Raw genomic sequence first — 26,651 nt, forward strand, 5'->3', positions numbered from 1 at the left:
CTCCGAGTGCTTGGTTCCTTTGACGCGGCTGAGGGATCTATTCCAGCACTAATTCTGGGTAAGGGTATGCAGGAGGTTGATATTCAATATCTCATGATTGTCATGCATTTTGCGTTGTCTTGAGCGTAGGTAGAATGCAAAAGCTCAAGGTATATGTACGTGTATTGAATTAATTGATAGTGTTGGACAGTCGGGAGTAAGAATGGAAGTGTAAAGGACAGGAATAGACACCCGTCTTGCAAGATATGGTGTAGACTGACCTAAGATTACCTCACTCAATAAAAATAGTGACTTGGTGTAGTGAATGCAACTTTTCTTCTGATTTCATTGTAGCGTAGGCTCCGGGATCCTCTCATTATTCACGAAAGGCTGCATCAACCAAAGCAAGTGGTTGCGCTTAGTAGCAAAGTACAGCGAACACAGCCTGTCAATCATGAGCACAGCCATGCAGAGCCATTAAAGTGTCCAGGTTCCCTCAATTATTTGTCAAAAATGATACAAAATATGGTAATCATGGCAAAGAACGAGAAAAATAGAACTGCTAGAAACAGATCTAGACATATTCTGCAGATATCATTCTTCGTAAAGCGGAAGCCGCAACAATAAAGAGGGTCCAGGATACAGCAGCAATACCGTGTCTGCTGCTGGTAGTGGCTGCTAGAATCTCTTAGCCTATTATTATCTTCTCGAGACTGTCCCAGTTCTAGGTCTGGGTAAGGAGGCAGTTGTTGATTTGAAGACATTTTGCTAGGCCTTGATATCGGAGCCAAGACAGAGCAAAGAGGCTCTATGTTACCGTAATAGAGGGATGATCAATATTGATAGTGACTGTTGATAAAGCAGTCAAAGCTGAATGCATCGAAAACATCCAGCTGAACAGGGCTAGGGGGAGTTCTCTATATATAGTGATCATGTTGACATACGAATGGACAGGTAAGATAGCTATGGTGCTGCATACTCTACTCAAACGTAGAAAGCTAAACTGCGAAATAGGTCAAATATCCCACAGAACGTGTTGATAAAGATGCATCTAGAGCCTTGAGCAAGTCCGCTACCTTACGGACGGGGACATCCCAAAAGGGAGCGGACCAAGAGACAGACATCATACATCTCTCCCCTTTCTTAGTTATCTATGCTCAAATCCATGGAACTGCAGCAATGCCAACCAGCAAATACTAACTATACCCCGAAGCTGACGAAAGCTCAGGATACCGGATTGCACCTGTTCCCTGTTCGTCAATCAAAATAGCCATGACAGTATGGCTTTTGCAAATCGATCCCCGCAAGGATCGCCAACAACATGACGACGGGACATTAGTGGGTGTGTGATAGCGAGGCGTCTTTAAAGAGTTTCTACCGTAGATGCCCAATAGGTCCTCGGTTTCCTCATGCTGGACTTGTCCTTCGTTCACTTCAGTAGCTGAATGGGATGCCGTCAATGTTCAATCCCGGAGTATGCACGACGGGAGCTCAATGAGAAATCACATGTATTGGAGTCATATACTTATCCTCGTCGCTTCCTTGATAAAAGATAAAGCTGCCGTATGCACTTATCTTATTTTACTTCTTCAATGAGAGTCAGCAAGCCCTAGGCCTTAAAATTACCCATGGAAGGGCACCAAACACCCTACACTCCCAGGCCTAAACAATCCAGCAATAAACGTCCAGCAAAGCAAGTAGGCCAGCCCAGCTCAAGACGCCAGCCTCGCAGCAAGCAAATGCGACGTTGAACATCATCTCCTTCAACCTCACACTCACAATCCTTCCCCTGACAGCAATTTCCTTGCTGCATAAATGCCACCAGAAATTATAAATATTATCAACATAAGCACACCCACTATCACCGTAATGATTATAGCCAGTCTTCAGAGAGCGACCGACGCCTCTGCCATCTCATTGAACGTAGCTGTCATGTTCCACTCCTTCTTGGCTAGGGCCTGAAAGAGGGCCGCGAAGGCATCCTGCAGCGGTTTCGTCCACTTTCTTGTGGGGAGAGGAGCCGTGCCGGCTTCAAGGTCAGAGGAGTAAACATGGCTATAAGACTGTTGGGATGAGCGGTCGTATATGCCTCGATACGACGGTTCTCCGACGTGCAAGTCATCTTCTGAGCTGGGGTAAGACGGCGGTTGGTTGGTCATGTTGGGTATTAGGAGGAATGAGGGTATCAATGATGGAAATGGCTGAACAATCTTATCGGAGATGGATGAACAGAAACAAATCAAGTCATGGGAGGCAATTGTGAGTTGTCAAGTGCAGGCGAGATATCTTTGTGTCGTAGTTGTTTTGAGAATATGGTTGATCTAGAGCGACTTTCCGAGGGAAACCTAACCACCTTCCTTGGTAGACAAGCAGGGACAAAACTGTAACTTTTGAGAATTGTTTTATTACTATCATTAGATACGTGGTGGACATTCCCTAGTCCTACTTGTGAACGACACCAAACACCATATGCTCTGAGCCCTAGAATTTCAACCCTCAATGATAGGGAAATGATATGAACGCCAGCCCAGGGGTATTAACAATTAAAGGAAAGCAAACAGAAAGGAGCTTTCAGGTCTGGAAACTGTACATGCGCACTTCGCAATCTTCGCTGCCTGTAGCGAAGCGGCTGTCGCCAAGGCCGATGCAGGTCACTGGCCCTGAATGTCCCGTGAACGTGCGCTCGCATTTCCCGGTCCTGGGATCCCAGATTTTGACCATGCGATCCTCAGCCCCCGAAACGATACGGAGGGTGTCGGCCGCTAAAGCCCACACTCCTTCCAGATGACCAAAGAATGTACGCAAGCACCTTCCGGACGAGGTCTCCCACAGCCGAATGGTCGAGTCAAGAGCGCTGGTTACTATGTAACGTGGTGGTGAAGGACGTCCGTCGTCGAAAGCTGGGCCAAAGGCAGAAGAGGGAGTCTCTGAGGGCTGAGCATCAAATCCAGGGATAGCCTGTGGAGAAGCAGCTGGACTGTCGCCAGAAGTGACACTAACGTTATCATTCTCGCATTCGACATCATGATCTTCGAATTCAAATTCCCTGGGAAGTGGAACAACCTGCTGCACCTGGCCAACATGCCCGTGAAATGTTCTAATGCAGGACTTTGTATCCAAATCCCAGAGTTTGACCGTGCAGTCGTCCGAGGCAGAAAACACTGTTCGAGAGGCCGAGTCCACTCTGACCGCATTGACCCAGTCGGTGTGCCCACGCAGAAGACAAGTCGACTTATCCTCGAAATTCCAAATCTTCACGGTCTTGTCTACAGACCCAGATGCAAGGATAGTCGCGTCGAAATGCAGGCCGACTACACCCCCACGGTGGCCGGAGTAGGTAGAGATGCATTCGCCTGTCCGCCAATTCCACACCTTGAGAGTATGATCCATGCTACCACTGATCAGTTTCGTGTCGTCGAATTGAAGACAGCGAATGCCGGACCGGTGTCCCTTGAGGGTGCGAAGCTCCTCGCCTGTTTCCGTGTCCCAAATTTTGATGGTAGCATCATAGGACCCCGTAGCCAGGATATTGTCCTCAAATTGCAAACACATAATGCCGTTACTGTGGCCCTTGAACACTCTGATCGAGCAGCGCCCATATTTCCAGTTTGTGCCCACTTTGAAGCGATCCTTGTACACTTCCTTCCACGGCCTGTATCGTCTTTTAAAGTAGTCCTCATTTTGCTCTGATTGAGAAACAATGGTCGTGCACTGACGTTTTACCATGGCCGTATCTTCGTTATCCGATTCAGGTTTTCGCTTGGATCCTGACGCTGCAGTGTCGGTAGTAGCCGAATTGCTTTCGGTCTCCGCTGGCTGCTCGCTGACATCCCATGTAGCTGCGCGGCGTTCGATTTCGCGCTTAGATTCACGCAACCTTTTACGATCGAGAAGAGGAAGACCCCAACCACATTTCTTGCACTTGCGATGAATATGCTGTTCACACATTCGGTGCCAAACTACATCATCGTCGGCCAACGCTCTCCAACGTCTAGAGACCTGCGCGGCTTTGCAGAGCGAGGTCGTGTCCAAGTAACATAAAATTTTGAAGGAGATTTCTGGAGGGAGAGCCGTGAGGAAGTCGATACGAATCAAATCGCGGACTGTTGCCGAGATGAAAGACAGTTGCGGAAAGCAACACTGTGCCATTATTCCCTGTAATATAAGTTTTCGGTGCTTCGCCGGGGCGGCAGAAAAAATCGACCAAGCATGCGCGATGCCTTGTTGATCACTCTGTGGCAGTGTTTCTAATTCCTTTGCAGTCTGTCAGCGCGAGACACTTGACAAGGTTGGTGCACTTGGATGCTGGAAGAAAAGCTTACCCGTTGTAACTTGTCCATTGTTGGTTCATCAGCCTGTCGCCTGCACTTTAAATCTGGTCGGTGACGATAACAGTATTTGGAATTCGCACTGCTGATTGCTACCGGCTGTCCAGTTTGCGAACCAAGAGGAGCGTATTGTTCGGGGATATGCCTGGCCAGAAAGGGTGCGATGTTCTTGCCAGCCAACTTTTCACGTATTGGTTTTTGGGTGTTGAAACTGTGGGGCTTGTCCTGTGTAGATTCGGGCTCCTTTTCAACATCTTCGACGGTCTCAGATGGGCCAAATACAGATGCAAAGGGAGAATTTCCTGCGAAATTTAGCGCCTTCTCCTCCGAGGCACATTCGTCTTTCATAGTCCAGGCAGGGGATCCGTGACCATCGCGAAACGACAGTTCATGGGCATCCATAGCGTCACTCAATCACTCATTAGGTATATTTCGAGTCGCGCCAACGATCTTTTGCGAACGTCGTCGAGATTTGAAGAATCGAAGATTCCAGCAGCGAGAAACACTCTAACGTCAATTGAAGTGAGAGAAAGGAGGAGGTAGGGTGTACGACCGATGTGGCGACCGTCGGAGATGATGTGGTGTTTGAGATGAGTACCCGGGAAGGCGGTGGTAACCGATAAGTAGATAAGGAACAGAAGTGTCGAGGTTACTTCGAAGCGAGAGCTAGCTTTATAAACTGGAGAGCGTAGTAAGAGCTAGAATTTGCAGATCTGGTGATATGTTATGCCTGTCCCTTACCAGAGTGATTCATCCCAGAGACATTATTGATGAAGTGCCTGAATCACGCAAGAGCAGCTACCAGTCTCGTGCTGCGGCAGCCATTTTGCGGGTGGGGAGCACGTGATTCGAGATCGATGGCGCCATCGCCGCCTGCCGTCGCATCAGATCTCATCAGTGTTCTTCGTCCCGCATTTCATTCTGATGGCGTGAACTGTGATCATGCACCACAATAATGAATCTTGCAGTGGTCCACTTTGACTAGGTACCTTTGGCGCTTACCTAGCTTGGTGCATTGTCCAATCATTGAGTCCAATGGCACCAAAAATCGCCATTTGTAGAACGGATTGCGGATCTTCCAAGTTAGTTCGAAATGCGGACTCTAGGAGTCTTCTAAGTTTGACTTCTACTACTGATTCTGGACGGTCTGCGGGTCTGGGCCTCTGGGGTACATGAGACATACTGATATGGAGTACGGAATGTTCTCAATGTCGCTCTTTGCTGCAGAACACACTCCAGTACAGAGTCTTACCTCAGCTACCAAGCAATCTGACCTCGACATCAGATCTAACGCTCCTTTGCATGATGGGAAATCTCAGGATACACCGCGTCGATTTCGCCCAGCCTATGGTGACTCTACTGAGCGCTGTTTTGAATAGGTGCTTCGGTTTTCAGGCAGAGCAGCCAGGTGCAGCTCCATACTCTCATTTGGTCTGCTTTGGCAACCACTGCTGGCCAAGGTCAGGAGAGACCGTTGTAAGGCGCGGTGGGTGTAGTAGCAGTCTCACGATGATAAGTCCAAGCCACGCTCAGTGGCCGGTTCTCACCCGCTTCATAGTTGCAGCCATCCTCGGAAAGACACAGATGCAACCCCGTTCCAGTCCTACCCGCCGTCAGTTCGGAAATGAAGGCCCGAACGGGTCAATCAGGACGCCAACTGAGGTAGGATGTGAAAGTACTATGCGATCTTCAAACCGCTAGCCATTCCACTTAAATAGTTCTTAGATCTTACTTCAGTACTCTAGCTGAGTATCTTACATCTGGTCCATATCCTTGCTCTTCATGCATTAGACTTGTGACCTTCTAAAGCGTTGTCAACTGGATATCGGGATGATCATAAGTAGGAATCATAGGCGTCTCTTAAGGTAACGTCGAGGTCCAGAGGTCCAGGGTGTGCTGAAGGCTAGAGAGAGATATGATGGGGTCATGTGACCATTATCACATGATGCCATAATCCAAACCTCCTGTCTTGAGTTAGGGAGACGGTGATGTCGACATACATCCTTGTGAAACATCTTGTGTCATCTAAACTACTTTTGACTTCTAGTTTAGCGATAGATGGTCACCAACCATATGTACTGTCCCTGTATCCACACCGCCTGTTGACCTGTTGATCTAGCTCCCACGCCTCAGACCCAGACCAAACATTCCCGTTCTCCGGTCACTCCGTTGGTATCCTGAACATGGCATGTATGCTGTGAGCATTGCTTGTTACGATTGACTACAACAGGTAGATAGTCTTTCTGGGAAAGGCTGGAGCGGTCTCCGAAGATCGATTCCTGTCGCAATTCCCCCAAATCTTCGCATCAGGTGCAGCAGCTCTTTTTCTACTCCTAAATCGCTAAGCGGCGTTCTGGTACTTCTGCTTCTGGCTCAGTCTATCTATCTGAATTTTCCGTTATTTTTTGATAGAAATTGCTTTTGGAAAGAGAAAGCTATCCGCCCTGTCCAACAAGCGAGCCATAGTCAACCTAAAACGCCACTTGAGTCTCGACAGGTAAAGAGGCGGACAGTCACAGAAGGCGACAGAACGTCACCTCCGTTCTCTACATGAGGTGACTGTGAACTAAAATCACGCCTTCTCAGGGATTGCTCCCTGGTCGTACTGATCAGCGCAGAACTGGACTTGCGGAATAGCGTGGCTGAAGATTCAGTTCTTCCGTGCGTTATTATTGAGTGCTTGGCGTCATTGAAAGCATGTCATCCTCCGAATCCTCGTCAGCGTCCGGAGGTGGACGTCATGATGCAGGGCAGTCGCCGAGCGAGGAGCAGGCGGTGCCTCGACTCGATACTCTTATCTCACATCTTGTTGCGGCCAAACGATCCTTGTCATCCATTAATCATGTGTGGCGAGCCAATGAAATTGTCACAGCCGCTCGTGCTGCATTAGAAGAATGTGTGGTCGTGTCCGCGAGGACGGGCTTTCTCCGTCGCGGGCTTAACAATCAACTGCGGCTCTTGTATAGTGTCCGGACTGAAGTGGAAGAGATATCCCTTCGTGGGCGCTCGGAATTCGCGGCTGTTTTGAAGGACCTCGACGACGCGGATACGCGACTGAGACGCACCTTAGAGCTTCTTCGGGAAACAATTGTCCACCCTGTCTTTCGTCCTGAAGGAGAAGAACCCAAGAGTCTACATGATTTTGTCGACGAGCGAGGTGTAGAGGAACTTCATGCAACTTTGAAGAGCTCAATAGATCGCACCACTGCGGCCCAAGCGCAACTGGACTCCTCCAACCATGCCTTTGATGACGAGCTCCTCTCTATCAAGGAGGCTCTGGGAACCTATAGGGCCGCTGCGAAATTAGCCTCGTCGCGTTCCTCATCGTCTCCATCTTCCTCGTCGGCATCCAATTCCAGCCTGCCCTCCATGTCATCCATGCCATCTATGTTGCATTCGCTGGAAATGCATGCACAGGAAATGGCCAACCTACTGGAATCGTTAGTCCGGCATTTCGATCTCTGCGTAACAGCTGTCAAACACACCGAAGGGGGCGGGGCTGCAGCGAAATCTATCACAGGCGATATGCCTGTTGGCGTACCTGTCAGCGGCCGCATGGGCTCAAACATTGAAGAAGATATAAACAACAATCTGAATGCACCATTGGACCCACTGAGCAATTCCGAGTACCAAGAAATGGTGAATGTCCTATTCAAGGATGCAGCTGAAGCGGAAGATGTTGTGATGGAGATCCAAGATCGAATAGGTGAGATGGAATCTGTTCTGGAAAACGTATTGGCTCAACGAGACGCTCTTCGGTCCATCTCCAATGCCACAACAGATATTTACCAGCATCTTTCTTCTCTTGGGTCAACACGCTTGCCGGGCTATATCGCGGAGGCACACAATTTCACGCAAGTGTGGCACGAAGAGAATGATCGTATAAGCGGTGGCTTGGCAGATCTTTCTGATTTGAACTCACTTTACGATGGCTTCCTTGATGCTTATGACGGTCTGATTGTCGAGGTCGCCCGTCGAAAGCATGTGCGGCAGCGTGTCGAGAAGGTCCTCCGTGATGCCAGGCACAAGCTGGATCAGCTTTATGAGGAAGACGTCACTGCCCGCGAGACATTCCGGGTTGAAAAGGGTGACTATTTGCCATCCGACATATGGCCCGAAATAGGCCGGGAGCCCATGCGGATTGAATTTCGACGGATATCGGGTGCCAACGTCCAGGCCGTCAATCTACAGAGCCCCAGTGAACAAGAAGCTATCACAGGTGAAGAAGAGGCAGCAAATCGCGTTGCGCCAGTGGAAAGCACTGATGGAGACGAGATTATTCCTGATCTGCCTAGGGACCTCGTGGAACAGGCTTTCGCTCGGCTCAAGGCTAGGGTCAAAGGCGCAACATGATGCGACTCGCCCCCTTGAGTAATAGAACTGAGAGAGCCAACTTCACACTTGACAGCATCTGAAATTCCTGTCCCAGCTTCGACATGACCTATGTTTGATCACGAGCATATTGGTTGGTAGGACAGCTTTTACCGTGATGTTCATACGAACCCAGACCTTGCCATTGAGTAATAAGGTTGCCTACATGATGAACTCAGAAGAGGTTAAACCTCACCCGAGAGTTGGTTCGAGCCCTTTACTTGTAAGACTACCCCATTGATGACGCATACTCCATATTCTTTCCGAGAGACTGGACGTAGGCGCATTGTGGGAGTCTAGTATAGGAATGAACCAACATGAGGATCAAAGAGAGCTCTGACGGGCCAACCAAACCTCTATTTTATGCCTATTTTATCAAATATCACCAAAGAAATTGGATTCCATTGAGAAAAACCATATTCGCCTATCCGCTCTTTCTATATTGACTTGCGTATACTCGAAAACCCATATATGCATGCATCCAACCGTTACTTCATGAGAGTATTCCGTCATAGAATCCATAAACAATAAATTTCCCGGAGAAGCCATGGAGTGTATCCACAAATCTTTCTTTTAATGCAAAGGATGACATGACTCGCTCATTTCTTCTTCCTGGACGAAGTAGAGACGAGCCGTTTTTTGAGATGCTTCGGCATCTTGTTTGCGCGTTGCTGACGCCTTTCCTCCTTGACCTTTTGCTTATGCTCACGTTTAGAGTCCTTGTCTTCGAACCGCTTACCACGCGGTTGTTTCTTCGCAAACGGATCGTCTCCGTCGGGCCCTTCTTCCGAGTCAGATGCAGAGTCTGCGACTGAAACACCGCCGCTGGCATCTGATTCTTGATCATCTTCCCCGTCCGGGATGTTCTTCGAGGCTGATTTGCCACTTGCAAGGAGGTCACGGTAGACAAGGTCCGAGCCTTCACCCGCCCGAACCTTTTCGGCGTCACGCTCGAAGTCGTACACCTGCTCTAATGTCTGAGGGATGAATTGCTGACGGAAAACGGCGGTATCTTGCTCGGTTTCGGCTTGATCCGGCTTCAGTGTGTAGAGCTTTTCAATAGCGTCATGCATCTCCTCGCTCGCTTCAATGGTGGCAGCTCCCTCTGCGGTAACGATGAACTCAAAAACGGTACGTTCGGAGAGCGTCTCCACGCCCTTTCGGCGGAAGAAGTCGCTCACGTTCTTGATATCCATACGCAGGAACTCCAAGCTGCGCGGGTGATCATGCTCCACGCTCTGACTGACATCGATAATGTACAGCTTGTTCTTGTGGTAAAGTATGTTGTACTCGCTCAAATCAGCGTGCACCAAGTGACATGTCTGGTACATCACACGCATATATCCGAGGAGCTCGATGTACAGCTCACGCCATCTGGTCTCCGGCTCTGGGGTGTCGAACTCGACATCCTTCAGACGAGGAGCTGGTAAACCTTTGGAATTACCGACAAACCCCATGACGAGGACGTGCAGCCGCAGGTGAATTGGTTCCGGGCAGGGGATGCCGGCAGCGTAGATTCTTCGAAGGTTCCGCATCTCCTTCTCCGCCCACAACTTAACCATTGCTCGGTTGTTGCTTTTGTTGTATCCTTGTCTGAATCGGAATTCACCGGTAACGTACTTGTCTCTGTCCTTGAACACCAGAATACTAGTCTTGTAGACTTTAATGGCACGGTGATGTTGAGTCTCCTCCTCGTCGGGAAACCAAATGGCGTGGTAAACATTGGCTTCTTTACCCGTCGACAAACAGCCGTGAATCTCCGCAACGATATTCCGATTGATCATCTGCAACAGAATCATTCGTGTACGAGGATCAAGCACTTGCTCGGATGTTGCTCGGTCGGCCCTGTCGCCACCACGCTCACCGCGAACCGCCAACCCAGACTGCATATCGTCGAGCTTGATCTTAGCCGCATGCCGAGTCAAGGATTTCACCTGATCATCGACGGAGGCATATGTGTTGACGGTAGGTTTCTGGGTGTTCGTCTTCGGGTAGGTCCATTTGGGCGCATTGGGGTCCGCAGCTAGCTCGTTCACTTTTCGTTGACGGTTGTAAGCTTTGGTGAGATCCGCAGTATTCGATGAGGTGAAGTCTTCCTCGTCCAACGCTTCTTCGAAGATATCATCGTAGTATTCGTCCTCTTCCTCCTCGATTGCTTGCGCCTCGGGGTCTTGCCCCGCCATGGCGGGGACTGTGCCTTCAGCGTTCACATATCCTCTGTTGGGGACATATGTGTGGGAAGGAGACAGCCCATCTACAAGGCTTGTTGCCTGTGTGCTCGGGTCTTGAGTGGACATGACTGCTAGAATGTCCTCCTTCGTCTGTACTGAGAATATTCAAGCAACCGAGTTGAGAACCGTGGTGGAACACTTGCGGCCGACACTTTTTTTTTGCCAAATTCGGTGCGAACCATGTGTTGACTTCACCGCCCGGCAGAAACCCCGCGAGCGAAAACGCGTAGCTTCAGTGAATGGTTGGAGCGGACTCGCGTGTTTCGATGGTTCTCACCGTCGCATGTGGAAGATCACCTTCACAGAGTATTGCTCATCTTCCATCGAAGGTAAATTGTGACGGCCGCAGGCAGAACTTCAAAGCGCCTTCTTTGGAATTGCTGGCTGCGTGATGTCCTGGTTGCAATAGCTGTCATCTAATTCTCGCGTCGCGCGCCTCGAAGATGTATGTCAAGCAAATCATCATTCAGGGCTTCAAAAGGTATGTCGCTCTTTTCTGAACTAGTTCTAGGGAAAAATTGAGTGTTGCGACTAATTCTTTTATGCCTCTAGCTACAAGGACCAGACGGTCATCGAGCCCTTCTCCCCAAAACACAATGTGATCGTCGGTCGCAATGGTTCCGGCAAGAGTAACTTCTTTGCAGCCATTCGCTTCGTCCTGAGCGATGCCTATACCCACCTTGGCAGGGAGGAGCGACAGGCTCTGCTTCACGTATGTGGCCCTCTGTCTCCTTCGACTGTTTCTTTGGCTCACGTTCACTAGGAAGGTTCTGGGTCTGCGGTGATGTCCGCCTATGTTGAGATCATTTTCGACAACTCCGACGACAGATTCCCTACTGGAAAGCCGGAAGTGGTCCTCCGCCGAACTATTGGACTAAAGAAGGACGAATACACTCTTGATCGCAAAAATGCTACCAAATCCGATGTCATGAACCTTCTCGAATCGGCCGGTTTCTCGCGATCGAATCCTTACTATATTGTGCCGCAAGGTCGAGTCACTGCGTTGACCAACATGAAGGATTCTGAACGTTTGAACTTGCTGAAAGAGGTCGCTGGTACCCAGGTCTACGAGGCACGCCGTGCGGAATCATTGAAAATCATGCATGAAACGAACAATAAGAAGGCCAAGATTGATGAACTCTTGGACTTTATCAACGAGCGGCTCGCTGAACTTGAGGAGGAGAAGGATGAGCTGCGCAATTTTCAAGAAAAGGATAAAGAACGCCGGTGCTTGGAATACACCATCTACTCTCGTGAGCAACATGAAATTTCTGGCATCCTTGACAATCTGGAGGAACAAAGACAGACCGGCGTGGAGGATACAGATCTTAACCGAGATAGGTTCATCGAAGGAGAGAAGGGGATGGCGCAAATAGATGCAGAAATCGCCGAGTGCAAGCAGCAAATTGAGTTTCTGAAAGTGGATAAGGCTCAGCTTGAAGACGAGCGCCGCGAGGCCTCGAAGACCCTTGCACAGGTGGAATTGCGCGCCAAATCGCTTTCCGAGAACCAGGCTACAGCTCAGGTGCTCAAAGCACGCCATGATGAAGATCTCAAGACCGTCGAGCGCGCGATCAAGGAGCGCGAGGCCGAACTCGAGGAACTTATTCCTCGCTTCAATGCAGTCAGAGACCAGGAAGACAACATCAAAGCGCAGCTGAATGAAGCCGAGACAACCCGCCAACGTCTGTATGCCAAGCAGGGTCGCAACTCGCGCTTCAGGAATAAGTCGGAGCGCGATAAATGGCTACAGGCCGAGATCAAGGAAAACCACACCTCTATTTCCACAGTACAGGCCGTGATGGCGCAGACTCAGGAGGACATCAAAGAGCTTGAGAACGACATTGCGCTCTTGGAACCGGAAACGGAACGCTTGCGTCAACAAATTGATGGCAGGGGAGACACTGTCCATTCTGTAGAACAACAGGTTCAAGCTGCAAAGGACGAAAGGGATAGATTGATGGACCAGAGGAAGTAAGTTCACTTTCCATCTCTCCCTCCTGCCTTAATTCCATTTGACCCTGAATGAACGAGCTCGATGTCCTAATTATTTTCAAGAGAACTGTGGCGAGAAGAAGCGAAGCTCGACTCGATTCTTGCCAACGCTTCAAATGAAGTGGACCGGGCAGAACGCGCACTTTCTCAGATGATGGACCACAATACCAGTCGTGGAATTGCGGCTGTGCGAAGGATCAAACGTCAGCACAACCTTGAAGGAGTCTATGGAACATTGGCGGAACTCTTCGAGGTGAATGACAGATATCGGACTGCGGTTGAAGTCACAGCTGGCCAGAGTCTGTTCCATTATGTCGTGGACACGGACGAGACTGCGACCAAGGTGCTGGAAATACTGCAGCAGGAGAAGGCTGGGCGAGTGACTTTTATGCCCCTAAACAGACTCAGATCCAAGCCCGCCAATCTGCCTCGAGCGAGCGATACGATTCCAATGATCGACAAGCTACAATATGATTCTGCCTACGAAAAGGCTTTCAACCATGTGTTTGGCAAGACAATTATTTGCCCGAACCTTCAGGTTGCCTCGCAATATGCTCGAAGCCATGGTGTCAATGCGATTACGCCCGAGGGTGACCGGTCTGATAAGCGAGGTGCGCTTACTGGTGGTTTCCACGACTCTCGGCAATCTCGACTTGACGCAGTGAGAAACCTAACGAAATGGCGGGATGAATATGAGAACAAGAAGAACCGAGGGGCAGAAATTCGGAAGGAGCTGGAGAAGTTGGACCAGGTCATTACGAAGTCTGTCGGTGAATTGCAAAAGCTGGAGCAACAGAGACAACAGGTACAGCATAGTAGTGGACCGCTCCGGCAAGAGCTCAGAAGCAAACGGGATCTTCTTCTTCAGAAGAACGACAGTCTTGACGCCAAGCGCAAGGCTCTCCGCAATATCGAGACCAATCTGGCCGCGTTGAACGACCAGGTGAATGCGTTCGAGGCGGAGCTGAAAACACCATTCCAGAAGGCGCTGAGCAATGAGGAAGAGGCACAGCTCGAGTCACTCAGTGTCGTTGCTCAGGATCTTCGGCGGCAATATCAGGAACTCTCTGCTCAGCGAAGCGAGTTGGAGGCCCGAAAGTCGATCCTCGAAGTCGAACTTCGGGAGAACTTGAACCCCCGTCTAGACCAGCTTGTCAGCCGCGATACTGATATAGGAGATGATGATGGCCAGGGCAATCTGAAGGAGACCGAGCGGGAGATGAAGCGACTGCGCAAGTCGTTGGAGAATCTGAGCCAACGCCTCCAGAAGGTGGACGAGTCTATCGAGAAAGCAAACGCTCAAGCAAATGAGCTCGAGAAACAAAAGGCTGAAATCCGTCTTGAACTGGAAGAGCTGGCGAGGTCCATCGAAAAGCACCAGCGTCGCATGGAAAAGAATATGCAGAAAAAGGCTGCTTTGACCAAGCAAGCAGCAGAATGTGCGGCAAATATCCGCGACCTGGGCGTGCTTCCAGACGAAGCATTTACCAAGTACAAGCACACGGACTCGAACACCGTTGTTAAGAAGTTGCACAAGGTCAATGAGGCTCTCAAGAAGTATTCGCATGTCAACAAGAAAGCGTTCGAGCAGTACAACAGCTTCACCAAGCAGCGCGAAACCCTAACCAACCGGAGAGAGGAACTCGAAGCATCGCAGAAGTCAATCGAGGAACTCATCTCAGTACTTGACCAGCGCAAGGATGAGGCTATTGAGCGTACGTTCAAGCAAGTCTCTCGTGAGTTTGCCAACATCTTCGAAAAGCTCGTCCCCGCTGGCCGTGGGCGCTTGATCATTCAGCGGAAGACCGACCGTGCTCTCCGACAAGAGGATGACATGGATTCCGACGACGAACGAGCACAGCAGAGTGTCGAAAACTACGTTGGAGTGGGCATCAGTGTGAGCTTCAACAGTAAGCATGATGAACAACAGCGGATTCAGCAACTTAGTGGTGGCCAAAAGAGTAAGAGCTTTCCTCCCCAGGCGCTCCGTTCGACTTACTGATGATTTTGAGCAGGTCTTTGCGCACTTGCACTGGTCTTCGCAATCCAAGCCTGTGACCCGGCGCCGTTTTACCTCTTTGACGAGATCGATGCCAACCTCGACGCTCAGTACCGAACCGCCGTTGCTCAGATGCTCCAGTCCATCTCGGAATCTACCAACGGACAGTTCATTTGCACCACCTTCCGTCCTGAAATGTTGCATGTGGCAGAGAAATGCTACGGTGTCAGCTTCCGGCAGAAGGCTAGTACGATTGACGTTGTGTCCAGAGAAGAGGCGCTCAAGTTCGTTGAGGAGCAGAAGACTTAAGAATAGCGCACCTGGACGGTGGCCAATAACTGAGCTTAATTTTCCGAGTTTCTTCTACTCACTTGCTGGATTGGAGGATAGCAGGCGTACTATTGATAATATTTCTGCTATGGAGATCAAATTATATCCCTCTTTTCGTTTGCGGTATCGGGTTGCTTTGTTTGACGGATATCTGTTTATATGTACTCTAAATTTAACTAGTCTTCTTCCTCTACTTTCAGCCCTGATATTTCAACAAGTCGAAAATCTATTCATTAGCATCGTGACATGTAGATCGGAGAGACAGCCTCGTTCTGTCTATATGCATAGAACTCCACATCGAGTCCTAATTGGGAACCCCGTCGCGAGGCGGTTCCTGCGTCCACTCGAAGAGGATGCTCTCTGGGACATCCCTAACAAGAACGTGGATATGTTCCAGACTCCTCACACTCTGCAGCGCCGTCCAATTCTTGAACCACAGCACACGATCCTCAGGGTTGGAGTACCCCTCTCTCGCCAGCCGATCCACAAACGTCCTTTGCACAAACTCCTCGATCAGCGCACGCGACTCATGCGTCAAGTCACCGCCGTGTTCCTGGACAGGCACAGGGGTGCGCAGCCACACGCACAAGTGCGCAATACCCGGCGCAAGACCGTATGGCCAGTCGTTGCGGAGGATCTTGTAATCCGAGGGATCGGCAAAGGGGATCGGGTTGTTGTAAGGGAAGACCGGCTCGCTGTCTGCCACGGCGGTGCCACTGGAGTCACTGGTGCCAGCGGGTTCCGGTAAATGCCAGCCCAGACGACGCTTGCAGATGAAATTTGTGATGGAGCCGTATTGGGCTTTGGTGTCTCTGGACCAGGAGAGGTATCGGACTAGATCGGATGGTTTCCGCTTCAGAGCGCCGAGATCATTTCGTGCTGTGTGCGGGGAAAAGGCGAGCCATCAATAGATACTCCCGTTTATGTGTTGATTGATGCGGTACTGGAAGTGGAGAGGAGGAATGAGGGGGAGGGGAACTCAATGGGGGGTCGTTCCCATCACTTGTTGATAGATCTATCTAGTACTAGGTAGGGTCTGGATCTCATACCGATGATATCTTTGAGGTTGTCCCAGTCGTGGGGGACGAATTGCTCGTCCGTCATGGCCAAGACCTCCCGGTCGGTGTCGGTGAGGTTAAAGGCGGGAGGTTCAGACGTTGTATCCATTATCGCTTTAAGAGATATCGTTTCTTGAGGTAAGCAAGACTTGATGCCGGAAATATTGTTCAAGACGGGCATCTATTAGTCTAGACATGGCACAGGATCACTCGGACGAGGAATCCGACGCTTACCCCAGGAAAGGAAAACAAACCCCAACGGGCCGCGGATTCCGGGCCTGGTGCTACAGCGGAATTGCAGGGGAATCCTTGAGCTGAGCTGTTGTTTATCATGAAATCTGAGCTTAGTTATACAATAAATTATGATGTGGACTCTGTATTCCTGCGTACAGATGATATGTACATACAACTTAAAAATTTAAAAGAACATGGGGTCAACAATGGGACGTTGAGGGGATGTCAGTTACCGGCCCCAGGCCTCCTCCACCCCAGCAAAGATAAAATAAAAGCAGAGCCCCGACTGCCGAGCCATCTCCGTCGTGGATCTCTCTTTTTCCTTACCTTGCCCCCAACCGCCCCTCCTCAGTTCTCTTTCCTCCTCTCCTTCTTTATATTCAACATTTCTCACAACGGAGGATCGTCCGAGATGAGGTATATACTTTCTTCATACTTCTGTCCTCGTCAATGCCAATTTTGTGGTCGTCTAGCTAATCTTCCTCGTCACATGTTGCAGTGCCTTGTCATCTGAGAACATCAATGGGGTCTACATCCCCTCGGCCCTCCTCATCTTCGGCACTTTTATTGTGAAGAAGGAGTTCGTCCCATATGCAGTGGCTTTGGCCGCTATCCTGGCTGGATTGAAGCTGTTCACAGGCGGCAGCAGTACGTGCATCTGTTTTTTTACCACAGTCATTTCAATGTACTGACAAGTGTCCCCCCTCGGCAGAGCCTAGAAAGGTTCTCATCCCTACCGAGTTCCAGGAATTCGTGCTCAAGGAGAAAACCGACATCTCGCACAATGTTTGCATCTATCGCTTTGCCCTCCCCCGTCCCACCGATATCCTGGGTTTGCCCATTGGTCAACACATCTCCCTCGCTGCCACTATCGAGGGCCAGCCGAAAGAGGTCGTCCGCTCCTACACTCCCATATCTTCGGACAATGAGGCCGGTTATTTTGATCTGCTCGTGAAGGCCTACCCCCAGGGTAACATTTCCAAGTACCTGACCACCTTGAAGATTGGCGATACCATGAAAGTGCGCGGTCCCAAGGGTGCCATGGTCTACACCCCAAACATGTGCCGTCACATTGGTATGATTGCTGGTGGTACTGGTATCACCCCCATGCTGCAGATCATCAAGGCCGTTATTCGCAACCGCCCCCGCAACGGCGGCAACGACACCACCAAGTTGGACATGATCTTCGCCAATGTCAACCCAGACGACATCCTGCTCAAGGAGGAGCTGGACAAGCTGGCTGCTGAGGATCCCGACTTTAACATCTACTATGTTCTGAACAACCCTCCTCAAGGCTGGACCGGTGGCGTTGGATTTGTTACCCCCGAGATGATCAAGGTTCGCATCATTCCTCCTCATGTTGACTTGATTGGTTCTCTTGCTGATACTCATATCTTTCACAGGAACATCTCCCTGCGCCTGCCAGCGACGTCAAGATTCTACTCTGCGGTCCCCCTCCTATGATCAGTGCGATGAAGAAGGCTACCGAGTCGCTCGGTTACACCAAGGCTCGTCCGGTCAGCAAGCTTGAGGACCAAGTCTTCTGCTTCTAGATTACGAAAAGCGATGCGTCTTCATATTCATACTTGTCTTTTGAGCATGGTTCTGTTTTCACGCTTTGCATGCTGAGAGCAGATGTCTTGGTCAGGCATCCGCTCTGCTTATAGTATATGTCTGTGAAATTCTTCGATAGAGCAGTCCGGCTGGTCTCTATGTCTTGTTTAATGACATTTGAGCTCGGACTACGACCATTCTTACAGGAAAACACGTTTATGAGTCAGCGGTTAGATCAATAGCATTGCGCGGCCCATAATGAAAGCCGCGGCGCCGTTGTATTAGCATGAACTACGATTATGATGCACATCTAGGTACTAATATTTGTTATATCGTTTGCCGCACGGCTAGGATCATTCTCATTCTCAAGATCAATGCACCTCCAGCAGCTCATCCACCATGTCCAAGAATTTCTGTCGGTATTCGTCTGCCGTTGTTGTGATCGTCATGGGCCCCTGACGCCCGATAATATTAAAGGTCTGCACCACTCCGGTCATAGCCTGCGCATGCAGCTTGTGTTTCGCCCAGAAGAAATCCAGAATTACCGCACGGTACTTCCACTTCCCATCAAGAGACTTGAATCCTACGCGCCATGGATTTTTCTTTCCCACCACGCCAGGATTGGAGGACGCAGGGTAACGGATCAGAAAGAGGGAGTAGTCAACAGCATTTGCTGACTGGAGGAAGCGAGTGTCGGCTTCGAGTACTTTTCGAAACCTTTCATAATCCGACTGCCGCATGTGAACCTTATCCTCAAACGTATCGGCCAGCCTATTCAGGGTCTCTTCGCTGACCAACGGATCCGGCAGTAAGTCCCGCTCCGGGTAGAAGTAGTCGATTGGTTTCAAATCATACGTCTCCCAGTCGTCCTTGGCAGAGTCCTCGTCCTTCCCGGCAAGCATATTCTCCATGATGATATGATGGGCCGGCGTGGTCTTCAAAATGCTTCCGATTGTTCTGTACGGTGCATACACATAATCTGTGATCCAGACCAGGATCGAGTCTGCATGAGTGCTCATATACTCGTAGTACGGTTCGAGGAGGTCTTCTCGGAAGAAGGAGTGTTCGAAATGTCGCGGGAGACTCTTGACGAGAAACTTGTTGTTGGATGTGGAAAAGAATGTCTACACTATGTTAGATTCGAGAACCGCTCACCCGTATGTTGATTCCAAGTCAACATACTGATCCGGACAACCCCAAATCCCCCATCGGCTTCAATGGTAGGGTCTTGTTCTCGCTGAGGAAACACGCTTTGTACTCCACCTCGTCGATCTCCCAGACGTCATTGCGAAGCTTGCGGAACAGTTCGTCGCGGTACCTGATGAGTCTGATATAGAAGATACTGAAGAATGCTAGGATACGTCCAAGCAGTGACTTGCGAAACGCTTTCGGGTCACGAAACAGCGCAAGCTGGATGGACTTGGCCAAAGCTGAGTGACGGCGACTTCCTGTCATGGTTAAAATGCTGCTTGCTCAATCGCATAATCAGCCAGGGCTGCATTGCGAGCGACATATTTGAAGCGTCGCGAAGATTGCTCTTGTACCTCTGATACAACATCGGGAACAGGTTGTTGAAGTTTGGTGACGTCAGCAGCGATGCCAAACCTGCGAGTAGGGCTCATCTTGGGCACGTGATACATGAGAGGAACCGTTGAGTCACCGCCTTGGGCAGAAGCTGAATTGCCGCTTTGAGTCAACGAAGGAAAAAGTTGTTCCCCTCGCGAGGCTTAAAGATTCCCCTCCGTCTATGGGTCGTTATCTGCTTAGCGGGGCCCGGCGATTTTCAAGCGACATTTTCCTGACTGTTCGATCCTACAGTCCACTGCAAAGTCGCTTTCCTTCCTACTTTCGTACCTCTACCGATCTTCAATTTAATACCCCACGTCCGTCCGTCTGCTCTCGAGCCTTCGGTACCTCCGCTTCGCTGTACGCGCTCTCCGGGAAGCCCTCGAAATTAGTCGCAGCTATGGCATCTGCCGCTGACCTTCCTGTCGCCGTTGAGGGGCTGACCCTCCATTCTACCGCTGAGACCTCCAAGTTCCCCAACTGCTACCCCTCGTTAAATCCTGTCGACGCCTACAGAGTGCACATTGCGGAGAAGCTGGGTGCCGCAGCTGGCATCGAGCCCGAGAAGCTTTACCCCAAGCTGCAATGGACCAATACACTGGACAAGGGTGACTTGGTTCTGCCGGTACGAACTATTGCGTGATCCACCAAGCTAGAGACAAGGGACGAGCGAAGGTTAACATTGGTCAATGCCCTAGGTTCCATCCTTGCAAATCAAGAAGAACCCCCAAGAACTGTGCAAGGAGCTTGCAGAGAAGTTCCCCGAGTCCGATCTAGTTGCGCCTCCTGTCCCCTTTGGCGTCCATCTGCAGTTTTTCTTCAAGCCCGAACCTCTCACCAAGACCGTCATTTCCCGTATTCTGAAGGAGAAGGCTACATTCGGTACCAATGGTAACCAGGGTTTGCGAGACCCTTCGGATCCTTCCAAGGGCAAGAAGAGAATCATTGTCGAGTTCTCGTCGCCTAACATCGCCAAGCCCTTCCATGCTGGTCACCTTCGGAGTACCATCATCGGAGGTTTCCTAGCGAATCTCTACACCGTTATGGGTTGGGACGTCATCAAGATGAACTACCTTGGTGATTGGGGAAAGCAATACGGTCTCCTTGCCAATGGATTCAAGCGCTTTGGTAATGAGGAGGAGCTGCTTAAGAACCCTATCAACCACTTGTTCGATGTCTACGTCAAGATCAACCAGATTGTCGCCCAGCAGGAGGGCCCCATCAAGGAGTTGAAGGAGCAGATCAAGGCCAAGAAGGAGAAGAACGAGGATGTCACCGTGCTTGAAGCCGAGCTTGCCAAGCTCGTTGATGTTAGTGAAGACGAGAAGGCTCGTCGTTACTTCAAGAGCATGGAGGATGGGGACCAGGAAGCTCTCGCCCTCTGGCGACGATTCCGTGACCTCAGTATTGAGAAGTACAAGCAGACCTATGCTCGTCTGAACATTGACTTTGATGTCTACTCTGGAGAGTCTCAGATCAAAAACGAAAGCATGACCGCCGCCTACAACGCTATGGAAAAGGCTGGAGTTTCCGAGAAGTCCGAGGGTGCTGTCATCGTCGACTTCACCAAGCATGGCGCCAAGAAGCTCGGAAAGGCCATCATTGTCCGCAAAGATGGCACTCCTCTGTACCTGACCCGTGATATCGGAGCTATCATGGAGCGTGATGAGGCCTACCACTTCGATAAGATGATCTACGTGGTCGCCGCTCAGCAGGATCTCCACTTGGCTCAACTCTTCAAGATCACAGAGCTGATGGGCCGCAAGGATTTGGCCAGCCGCTGCCAGCACATCAACTTTGGTATGGTCCGTGGTATGAGCACCCGTAAGGGTACTGTCAAGTTCCTGGATGACATCCTGAGGGATGTTGCGGACAAGATGCACGAAGTCATGAAGGGCAATGCCGAGAAGTACGCGCAGGTCGAGAACCCCGAAGAGACGGCGGATATTCTGGGATTGACCTCGGTCATGGTACAGGACATGACCGGAAAACGGTGCGTATATTTCGCTTCTCCCTAGGTTGAGCCCACAAAACTAACAGACTGCAGTATTAACGGCTATGACTTCAACCTCGATGCGATGACCTCGTTCGAGGGTGACACTGGTCCTTACCTGCAGTACGCACATGCCCGTCTCTGCTCCATTGTCCGCAAGTCGGGCCTGAATGTTGAAGAGCTGGACTCTGCCAACCTCGACCTTCTGACGGAGCCCCATGCCGTTGACCTCGTCCGTCTGCTGGCGACCTGGCCAGATGTGCTGCTGAACACTACCAAGACCCTTGAGCCAACTACCATCCTCACCTACCTGTTCCGTATGACACACATTCTCAGCTCCAGCTACGACGTGCTCAAGGTTGTGGGAAGTGAGCCTGAACTTAAGAAGGCCCGTATGGCACTGTACGAGGCGGCCAGGCAAGTATTGCACAACGGCATGAGGGTTCTGGGTCTCAGCCCTGTTGAACGGTACGTGATCACCCTGAATCTAGAAACAAAACTTGGACTAACATTTACCCTTTTCTCCAGCATGTAAATGGCGCAATGAAGGAGAATATAAATATTAGAATGAAGACTTCTTATTACTAAATACCAAATATGTTTTCTTGCTCTTGCTTATGTACATGTCAGGCATCACATCTCACGTAAGCCTGCAAACCAGATATACCAACGCAGTCCGAAGGAGGCTTGAGCAGAGACTTTGGTACAACACAGCAGATTGGGAGGTCGAGACTTTCCAACGCCTCGGAACAAGAACTCAATTATTCAGATGAACAACGTTTAGAAGAAAAAACGGGCAAGACAACCAAAGACAACCATAGATAGCGCAGTCCATATCTCCGCTAGTCACTGGAAGGAATAGCAAAAGCCAACATCAGTTCGGGCTCCAGTTTCACTCTGTTCCAGAAATGTGACCAACAGACTGCAGCGTTACATGCCGCTTACTGCACAATGCCCACCGGGGGGGCGGCGCAGTAAGTGCCTAACGGTCATTACTCATTACCATCTGCACAGCTAGCTAGCACTGCGGCTAGGGCCGAGACTACTGTACATCGTCTCCAGCAAGCGTCATGATTAGCCGCCGCGTTGGTCGCTCAGCTGCCAAGTAGTTGCATCTTTTTCCGCGTCGTGACAGTCCTCGAATGTACTTTGTGTGTCAGCGCGCAAGGTACACACATGCTGTACCACCGTTACCCTCGAAGATCGGCATGGTAAGGGATATCGGACGAGATCAGCGGATAAATTTTTCAGTCCGAAGACTCGGGGTTATCAGAGTTGGGAAATATGAATCATAGGCCGATAGATCCCATGGATGGGAAGCTGGTAGACGGCGACTCGCCCTAGAATGAATGCCTGAGGCTCCGTCGGCGTCCCCGGGCTCTTCGGGGTGGATGTTCTTCTACCTTGGGATTCCAGGATGGGCTGTGGGTAGTATCAATCTATCCATGGAGTAAGCAGCGTGAAATCTAATCGACTGTGGCTGCGAACCATTGATCTCCTCACACATCGATCCTTGTTCTATTTAAGTTTGAGAATCATTCAAAATGACTTATCTCCCTCCGACTGTTTTGTTGTTGTCCCACTGTTCTCTCCGTTATACTTCCACCCGCAAAGTCACCTGACTTAGTTGCTGTTCACCATGGGCAAAGATATCATCAGTCCTGACCTGGAGAGAAATGATAGAGACCAGTTTCTGGTCAATCATACAGTCCACAACTTCGCCTGGAATGACTTGACCGTCACCGTCAAGGACCGCCGGACGAAGAAGCCGCTGAATCTGATTGAGGGTATCAGTGGGAGTATTCAACAGGGTATGCTATTTCTATATGATTGCTACTATTGAAACTGCCGGTACTAACGTTTGCCAAAGGCGAACTGGTTGCTTTGATGGGCCCGTCGGGATGTGGCAAGACGACTTTGCTCAATGTGCTCGCGCGCCGGGCAGCTACATCGGGCGCGAAGACCACGGGGGAATGCTACGTCAATGGAGGGCCGCTCGACAATGCTACCTTTGGCCGGATCACTTCCTACGTGGAGCAGGAGGACGCTCTGATCGGCTCGTTGACGGTGCAGGAGACGTTGAAGTTTGCTGCGGATCTTTCGCTGCCAAGGTATGCTTCCAATGATGGTTCTCTGTGCTACAAGGCTTACTGACAGGGGCCTGCAGCTCTGTTTCAAAAGCGCAGCGGCGTGACCGTATCCAGACTCTATTGGAGTCCTTTGGCATTCTAAATCAGGCTGCGACGCTGGTTGGAACTCCAATCCGAAAGGGTATCAGCGGAGGTCAGAAACGGCGAGTAAGCGTCGCAAGCCAACTGATCACCTGTCCGAAGATTTGTTTTTTGGATGAGCCGACTAGCGGTCTGGACTCGACGGCGAGTTATGAGGTGATTTCATATGTCAAGGAATTGGCGGTAGCCAACAATGTAAGACGAATGCCGTTACTGGATTGAAGACAAGACTGACGCGGGTCACGCAGCTCATCGTCATCGCAAGTATCCATCAGCCGTCGACGACCACATTCCAGCTCTTCGACAAGTTGCTTCTTCTGTCCAAAGGCAAGACCTGCTACTTTGGCCCCGTTCCTCACATGTCGACCTACTTCAGCAGCATCGGGCACCCCATCCCGTTGAACACGAATCCCGCAGAGTTCATTCTCGATATCGTCAGCTCCGACTTCTCCGATGCCAAAGAAGGTAATGCCGTGGAGAGAGTGCAGCACATGCAGGATTCCTGGCTGCAGTCCGCCGAGCGGAGGGCCGTGGACAGTCACGTCTCACAGTTGATCGAGCGCCCCGAGCAGGACGGGAAGAAGATCACAATGGGAGAGCTCTCTCGGCCCAGCACTGCGAGTATCACCTGGTCACTTTTGCACCGCTCTTTCATCAAGAGCTACCGCGATGTTGTGGCGTATGGCATCCGCATCGTCATGTATCTGGGTAAGTAACTATCCCAGAAGTCATGCTCAAAGCATCCTGACTCGAGCTAGGGCTGGCCATCATGATGGGCACTGTCTGGCTACGCCTACATGAGTCACAAGAGTACATCCAGCCCTTCATCAACGCAATCGTAAGTAGTTCCCTCGTTCTTTCTTCGAACAACGCTCACATGGCGGTAGTTCTTCGGATCCGCCTTCATGAGCTTCATGGCCGTGGCCTACGTGCCCGCCTTCCTCGAAGACCGCGCGACCTTCATCAAGGAGCGAGCAAACGGCCTCTACGGCGCCCTCCCATTCATAATCTCCAACTTTATCATCGGCCTTCCCTTCCTCTGTACGTCCCCTCCTCTTTCCACCTTTCCCTCCCCTACAACTAATTGCCGCTGCACAGTCCTAATCTCAATCCTTTTCTCCCTCGTCGCCTACTGGCTCTCCAACTTTCGCTCCGACGCAGTCGCCTTCTTCACATGGGTCATGTGGCTCTTCCTCGACCTCCTCGCCGCCGAATCCCTCGTCGTCTTCGTCACCTCCATCTTCCCCAACTTCGTCATCTCGCTTGCCCTCGTCGCCTTCGCTAACGGCCTCTGGATGAGCGTCGGCGGGTTTCTCGTCTCTCCGACTATCCTTAACCCTTTCTGGAAATATGTTTTTCACTATATTGATTATCAGGTACTTTCCCCTTGCCGGCTCCCTCCTGCTGCGAATTGTGAGAGGGCATGGTGCTAACTACTCCTAGGCATACGTCTTCCAGGGGATGATGGTCAACGAGTTCTCGCGCAGGACGTACTCCTGCGGCGACGGGTGCCACTGTATGTACCAGACCGATCTTGCGGCGCAGTGCCGGATCCGAGGAACGGGTGTGCTTGAGTCGTATGGGTATGCGACTGGGCGGACGGGGAAGTGGGTGGGGATCTTGATTGGTATTATTGCTGTGTATAGGCTATTCGGGTGGATTGCCCTGGTTCTGAGACGGAGTTGAGCTGTTGCGATTGTACTTGGGGGTCATTGATTTCCTTGGTTTTTTTCCTTGCTGCGACTTTGTTTATTGTCTATATATAGAGTTATCTGGATGGTGGGATCAGAGATTAGGACCTTTTGAATTCAGGTGAGGTTTATCGGTGTGATGCATTGAATTAATCGTATTGAATATGGAACACCGACTGGTTTTTGCAAGCCTATCGGCGGTATAATCGTATCAAAAGTCCGGGTCGTCCGGGCTTGTGTCAAATGGCGAAGAGTATTCGAAAGGAATGGCCTTGGAAGGGGATGAAATAGAAAAGTACATCACGACCTCGAGATGAGAAAACCGGCCATCCACCAACTACGAGTAAATCGGGACCCTCAAGCAAAGCACAAGTAGGAGAAGAAAGGTACAGGTATCGCTAATGGGACATGAAAATTCAAAAGTAAATAGTCATTGGCGACGAACAAACAAATCGGGGTATACCTTCTCCGTCGATTCTAAATTGTCCTCAAATGCTGATAACCAAGAAAGACAACGCAAACAGACAGACATGCATAAGGAAACACATGAGGGCCATCCAAGGCAATTATACAAACCAACGACACTCGCAGAGGGGCATGACGGAGCATAAACATAAACGCATCAACATGAATCATTGCAGGTCATCAGAATCGTACAATCGTTTCGCCGTGATGGGCGTGATCGGTCGGAGTCAGTTGACACCATCCATCCTCTGCGCGTAAAATCAAACAATAGAAACAAAGAGCCGCCCGTTAACCAAAAAACCACGGAAATGCAATGAGATCTTTTCGAATCATCTGCAAGCCTCTCCACTTTTTTCGATCAAAATGACAAGCACGGATGGATCGCAAGATGGTCGGCGATCTCGGTGATTTCCGTGGACCCATTTTTTCTTCCCATAAACAAAACCCGAACCTTAAAAGAAAGCAGAGAAACTTTTGGTAAACTGCTTTAACCACCTGTTCCTGGCAGAGTTGATTCTGCACAAAGCATAGACCTCGAGGAGGTAGGCAATTCGAGCATGAACGAACCATCTATAAGTGAGCTCAACCAAGAGAGATGACAAGACAAAGCATCAAAGGAGGACAAC

General features: G+C 50.3%; 10 protein-coding genes across 10 annotated transcripts; 5 read left to right on the forward strand and 5 right to left on the reverse strand.

Annotated features, from left to right (window-relative positions):
- Positions 1-1,865: 1,865 nt before the first annotated feature.
- Positions 1,866-2,138, reverse strand: ALT_3686 (uncharacterized protein; the record flags this gene model as incomplete). The annotated part of the gene is made up of 1 exon (XM_033556385.1): positions 1,866-2,138. The coding sequence occupies one exon, from the start codon at positions 2,136-2,138 to the stop codon at positions 1,866-1,868; it is 273 nt and encodes a 90-aa protein (XP_033412276.1).
- A 412-nt stretch (positions 2,139-2,550) lies between these two features.
- Positions 2,551-4,709, reverse strand: ALT_3687 (F-box/WD repeat-containing protein; the record flags this gene model as incomplete). The annotated part of the gene is made up of 2 exons (XM_033556384.1): positions 2,551-4,233; positions 4,302-4,709. 2 exons carry the CDS (start codon positions 4,707-4,709, stop codon positions 2,551-2,553), a joined length of 2,091 nt encoding a protein of 696 aa, XP_033412275.1.
- A 2,295-nt stretch (positions 4,710-7,004) lies between these two features.
- On the forward strand, positions 7,005-8,660 carry ALT_3688 (autophagy-related protein 17; the record flags this gene model as incomplete). The annotated part of the gene is made up of 1 exon (XM_033556383.2): positions 7,005-8,660. One exon carries the CDS (start codon positions 7,005-7,007, stop codon positions 8,658-8,660), a length of 1,656 nt encoding a protein of 551 aa, XP_033412274.2.
- A 617-nt stretch (positions 8,661-9,277) lies between these two features.
- ALT_3689 (serine/threonine-protein kinase RIO1) lies at positions 9,278-10,975 on the reverse strand (the record flags this gene model as incomplete). Its single annotated transcript, XM_033556382.1, has 1 exon — positions 9,278-10,975. The coding sequence occupies one exon, from the start codon at positions 10,973-10,975 to the stop codon at positions 9,278-9,280; it is 1,698 nt and encodes a 565-aa protein (XP_033412273.1).
- A 377-nt stretch (positions 10,976-11,352) lies between these two features.
- Positions 11,353-15,212, forward strand: ALT_3690 (chromosome segregation protein SMC; the record flags this gene model as incomplete). Its single annotated transcript, XM_033556381.2, has 5 exons — positions 11,353-11,390; positions 11,462-11,621; positions 11,673-12,883; positions 12,968-14,865; positions 14,920-15,212. The coding sequence occupies 5 exons, from the start codon at positions 11,353-11,355 to the stop codon at positions 15,210-15,212; spliced, it is 3,600 nt and encodes a 1,199-aa protein (XP_033412272.2).
- Positions 15,213-15,537: 325 nt separating this feature from the next.
- On the reverse strand, positions 15,538-16,400 carry ALT_3691 (GIG1 family protein; the record flags this gene model as incomplete). Its single annotated transcript, XM_033556380.2, has 2 exons — positions 15,538-16,112; positions 16,283-16,400. The coding sequence occupies 2 exons, from the start codon at positions 16,398-16,400 to the stop codon at positions 15,538-15,540; spliced, it is 693 nt and encodes a 230-aa protein (XP_033412271.1).
- Positions 16,401-16,937: 537 nt separating this feature from the next.
- On the forward strand, positions 16,938-18,078 carry ALT_3692 (cytochrome b5 reductase family protein; the record flags this gene model as incomplete). The annotated part of the gene is made up of 4 exons (XM_033556379.1): positions 16,938-16,942; positions 17,025-17,173; positions 17,238-17,863; positions 17,929-18,078. The coding sequence occupies 4 exons, from the start codon at positions 16,938-16,940 to the stop codon at positions 18,076-18,078; spliced, it is 930 nt and encodes a 309-aa protein (XP_033412270.1).
- A 372-nt stretch (positions 18,079-18,450) lies between these two features.
- ALT_3693 (phosphatidylinositol phosphate kinase family protein) lies at positions 18,451-19,534 on the reverse strand (the record flags this gene model as incomplete). The annotated part of the gene is made up of 2 exons (XM_033556378.1): positions 18,451-19,203; positions 19,262-19,534. 2 exons carry the CDS (start codon positions 19,532-19,534, stop codon positions 18,451-18,453), a joined length of 1,026 nt encoding a protein of 341 aa, XP_033412269.1.
- A 511-nt stretch (positions 19,535-20,045) lies between these two features.
- ALT_3694 (arginine--tRNA ligase) lies at positions 20,046-22,173 on the forward strand (the record flags this gene model as incomplete). Its single annotated transcript, XM_089599618.1, has 3 exons — positions 20,046-20,270; positions 20,344-21,638; positions 21,693-22,173. The coding sequence occupies 3 exons, from the start codon at positions 20,046-20,048 to the stop codon at positions 22,171-22,173; spliced, it is 2,001 nt and encodes a 666-aa protein (XP_089455956.1).
- A 1,104-nt stretch (positions 22,174-23,277) lies between these two features.
- On the forward strand, positions 23,278-25,555 carry ALT_3695 (putative ABC transporter; the record flags this gene model as incomplete). Its single annotated transcript, XM_033556376.2, has 8 exons — positions 23,278-23,449; positions 23,509-23,749; positions 23,806-24,064; positions 24,118-24,577; positions 24,628-24,707; positions 24,757-24,910; positions 24,968-25,245; positions 25,313-25,555. 8 exons carry the CDS (start codon positions 23,278-23,280, stop codon positions 25,553-25,555), a joined length of 1,887 nt encoding a protein of 628 aa, XP_033412267.2.
- Positions 25,556-26,651: the final 1,096 nt, after the last annotated feature.

The sequence above is a fragment of the Aspergillus lentulus genome (genome assembly GCF_001445615.1).
Source record: "Aspergillus lentulus DNA, contig: Alt08, strain: IFM 54703, whole genome shotgun sequence".
NCBI lineage: Eukaryota > Fungi > Ascomycota > Eurotiomycetes > Eurotiales > Aspergillaceae > Aspergillus > Aspergillus lentulus.